General features: G+C 55.2%; 1 protein-coding gene across 1 annotated transcript in view; it reads right to left on the bottom strand.

Moving 5' to 3' along the window:
• Nucleotides 1-1966: 1966 nt before the first annotated feature.
• Nucleotides 1967-3589, bottom strand: part of ankrd53 (ankyrin repeat domain 53) — a 4087-nt gene continuing 2464 nt past the window's right edge. Inside the window, exons 3-5 of the mRNA XM_061250718.1 lie at nucleotides 3139-3303; nucleotides 2735-2855; nucleotides 1967-2578 (exon numbers count right to left, since the gene is read on the bottom strand). Of these exons, the coding sequence (XP_061106702.1) occupies nucleotides 1967-2578; nucleotides 2735-2855; nucleotides 3139-3303 (898 nt within the window). The remainder of the gene's footprint in view (nucleotides 2579-2734; nucleotides 2856-3138; nucleotides 3304-3589) is intronic.

Genomic DNA, 3589 nt, shown 5'->3' with positions numbered 1-3589 from the left:
GTTATTGAAGTGGGAGCAATCAAAGCTTCACAAACACAAGTACTTCTGAATCACTGACCTCTCTCTCAAAGGATTGAAAAGATTCAAAGATTTCAGGGCTCAAACTGGCTTTATGAACACAACAAAAGACATCCAGTCTCATCAAAGGGTTATTGAAAAGAAAATGTAAAAACCACCATTCCACTGATAATTACCAATAAAAGAAAAGCAACTCTAACTGCATATTATAAGGCACAGAGTCATGTGAGGAGCAAAAAAAATAAAAATAAAAGTAAAAATCAAAAGTTCCAATAAACCGAGGTAAACACAAAAATCTTGAACTTGTGGATACACAGATTAGATATTGTTGGCTTCATTTTGGTAAAATGTATTTAAATTGTAATGGATTTTATTTTGTCCGTGAACACCAGCAAGTTCCCCCAACCCCCCAGTTCTTTAGGGCCAGAGGGTACAGTTCTCTGTTGTTTCTCTGTACTTACTCCATCAGTTAAAGCAGCTGATGACACCGTTGACTTGTCTTTTCTGGGTCTTACCTGGTCGGTGATTTATACGAAGGTGAAAACCAGCGGATCGTGCAGCACAGCAGGAGCAGTGTTGGGTAAAATTCTGTCTTAAGCACAGGTGTGCTGCTCAGGAGAAGTGCAGCGTGTGTGTGTGCGTGCGTGTGTGTGTGTGTGTGTGTGTGTGTGTGTCTGTGTGCGTGCGTGTGCGCGTGCGTGTGTGAGAGACAGTGTGTGTGTGTGTTTGTGTCTGTGTGTGTGTCTCTGTGTGCGTGTGTGTGTGTGTACGTGTGTGTGCGTGTGTGTGCGTGCGTGCGTGCGCGTGCGTGCGTATGCGTGTGTGCGTGTGTATGTGTGTGTGTGTGTGTGCGTGCGTGCGTATGCGCGTGTGTGTGCGTGCGTGCGTATGCGTGTGTGTGTGCGTGCGTGCGTATGCGCGTGTGTGTGCGTGCGTGCGTATGTGTGTGTGTGCGTGCGTGCGTATGTGTGTGTGCGTGTGTGTGCGTATGTGTGTGTGTGTGCGTGCGTGCGTATGTGTGTGTGTGTGCGTGTGTGTGCGTATGTGTGTGTGTGTGCGTGTGTGTGTGTGTGCGTGCGTGTGCGTGCGTATGCGTGTGTGTGCGTGTGTGTGCGTATGTGTGTGTGTGTGCGTGTGTGTGCGTATGTGTGTGTGTGTGTGTGTGCGTGTGTGTGCGTATGTGTGTGTGTGTGCGTGTGTGTGTGAGTGTGCGTATGTGTGTGTGTGTGCGTGTGTGTGTGTGTGTTTTGGAGGCAGACCCGGTGGTGTGAGGTTGAGTGCGGGTCACAGCCTGCAGGTGTTAAGTGCTGGCGGCTCTCGCTGGGGGGCAGTGAGGGAGAGTGTGTGTGTGTGAGGGAGAGTGGGCCAGCAGCTGATTCAGCCCTTAGGGGGACGGCCGGGGAAGCCGACCCGCCCTTCCTCCGTCAGGACGCCGGCCATCCCTGGGTCAGCACAGCATTAGCTGCAGCTCCTCCTCGCCCCCAAAGGGAGGGTCCAGCCCCGGGCACGACCTCAGCCACCGCCCTTCACACACACAAACCTACCTGCCCAGCAACAATTCTCAATGCGCTTTGCTGGGGAGTATCTTTGCGACTGCGTTTAATGACTGGTCTTTCAAAAGCGGTATATATAGCATCTACATAAGGACGACATAAACCATTATAAAAAACACACGTTTTCCTGTTGTTGTGCTGTATGCTTTATTCGATCCTCTGAGAAAAATGATCCTGACTGATCGACTAAACCTTGACACCACTCACAGTTTCATACACTGCAGTTCAGACAGGGCAGTTCTGTGGACGGAAACGCCTCGTCACTGAGAGAGGTGAGAGGAGAACGGCCTTGAGTGTGTCCTGTGAGTGCATTACCACAATACACACACCCGTCCTAATGCACTTCCACATGAGCATCCGCACACACGTGAGCGCACGGGAGGCCCTCCCCCCGCTCAGTATCGCCCAGGCGGCAGCGTTTCGGCCAGGTGCAGGGCCACCTCGGTCCAGGGCGAGGTCCCGGGGCGGGGCAGGCTCAGGCGGGGCAGGTCCTGCAGGCGCACAGGGTGGAAGCTGAGGGGGGAGGCGAGGCGGGAGGGGAAGGCGTCGGGGAAGAGGGTCCTCCGCACGGCGTCCCAGGGCAGGGCCGGCAGCTCGAAGGTGAACCCGCCCTGCCGCACCGCGCACGGGGCCCCGGCGCCGCCCTGCGTCTCCAGGGTCACGCTGTCCCTCACGTCGGGCCCCGGGGGGCCCCGCTCGGGCCTGCAGCTCACGCGGACCGTCTGCGCCGTGCCGACGGCGGCCGGCGGGGGCCGGGAGGGGTTCGGGGAGACGTTCCACGCGGGTCGGCCGGGCCCCGTCCCCCCCCCGCGGCCCCCGGGGCCCGCCTGGTTTCTGCGGTCCTGGACGGGCTTGTTGCCCTCAGCGGCGTGCCGGCGGGCGGAGCGGTTCGGGGCCGGCGGGGGCCTGGAGCGGGCGGAGCGGTTCGGGGCCGGCGGGGGGGCGGGGAGACCCTTCAGCCGCGCCCACTCCTCCACCCTCCGCTCGCTGACCACCTGTCTGGCAGCCTGAAATCGCCATGGAGACACGAGCAACAGCACAACAACAAAACCCCACCCGTTTTAGTTACCTTAGAGGGTTGGGGGGGGGGGAGGTTATTATTAAAATTCAAATAATGTTGGAAGACAGATACAATGTGGGAGGATAGTTCATTTAAGCCTGACCTTTGCCTCATCTTGTATTTGCTGGTGTCTCCTGACCAGGGTGTTTCTGAGCTTCAGGAGTTCACTGTGTCTCTCCACCTGTCTCTGGTTCTCTTCCTGCCAGATAATATCCTTAAGGAACCTGTCTCACACGTACAATACACACACACTCACAAATGTACTGGAAATAATGACCTTAAGGAACCTGTCTCACACGTACAATACACACACACTCACAAATGTACTGGAAATAATGATAATGAATAATTAACTAATTCTGTCGGAACAGTGCAAATTATCAAAGACAATAGAGTAAAACTGACACGGCTAGCAGAAATCTACATACATGTAATGATTTGTTTCATCTCTTTAAGTCCTGTTTTTTTTTTTTCAAAGCAAAGTGGCAGTTATTAGCCAGGCATTACCTAGCAACCTCTCTGTGGCCCCAGACCCGGGCGAGGTCCAGAGCCGTTTGGCCCCTATTGTCCTGAGCGCTGACGTCTGCCCCCTGCTGGACGAGAACGGCAGCGCACTGCAGAAGGCCCTCCGTGGCAGCCAGGTGCAGCGGTGTGAGCCCCTCCTCAGTGTACCTGCAGCGAGAGGAATGTGTGTCACCAAAAGCACCTCACACGCAAGAGCTCTGGTTCTGCGGCCGTGCGCTGAGATCAGAGACTCATCTTACGAACAGACAAGGCAGGCAACTGCCTGGGGCCCCCGGGCACTAGGGGTCCCGCAAGAGCTGAGTTGTAGGACTTCTGGGAGGCATGAAGAGAGAGGAAGTCGGTCAGAGTTTCTGCCTCTGGCCCCCCAGTCTCTAGAGTCACCCCTGGCTTAGATTACCCAGCTCTGAAAGACTGGGGGGGGTTCAACATCTGA

Source organism: Conger conger, chromosome 8 (genome assembly GCF_963514075.1).
Source record: "Conger conger chromosome 8, fConCon1.1, whole genome shotgun sequence".
NCBI classification, from domain to species: domain Eukaryota; kingdom Metazoa; phylum Chordata; class Actinopteri; order Anguilliformes; family Congridae; genus Conger; species Conger conger.
This window is presented reverse-complemented; position numbering and strand designations above follow the sequence as displayed.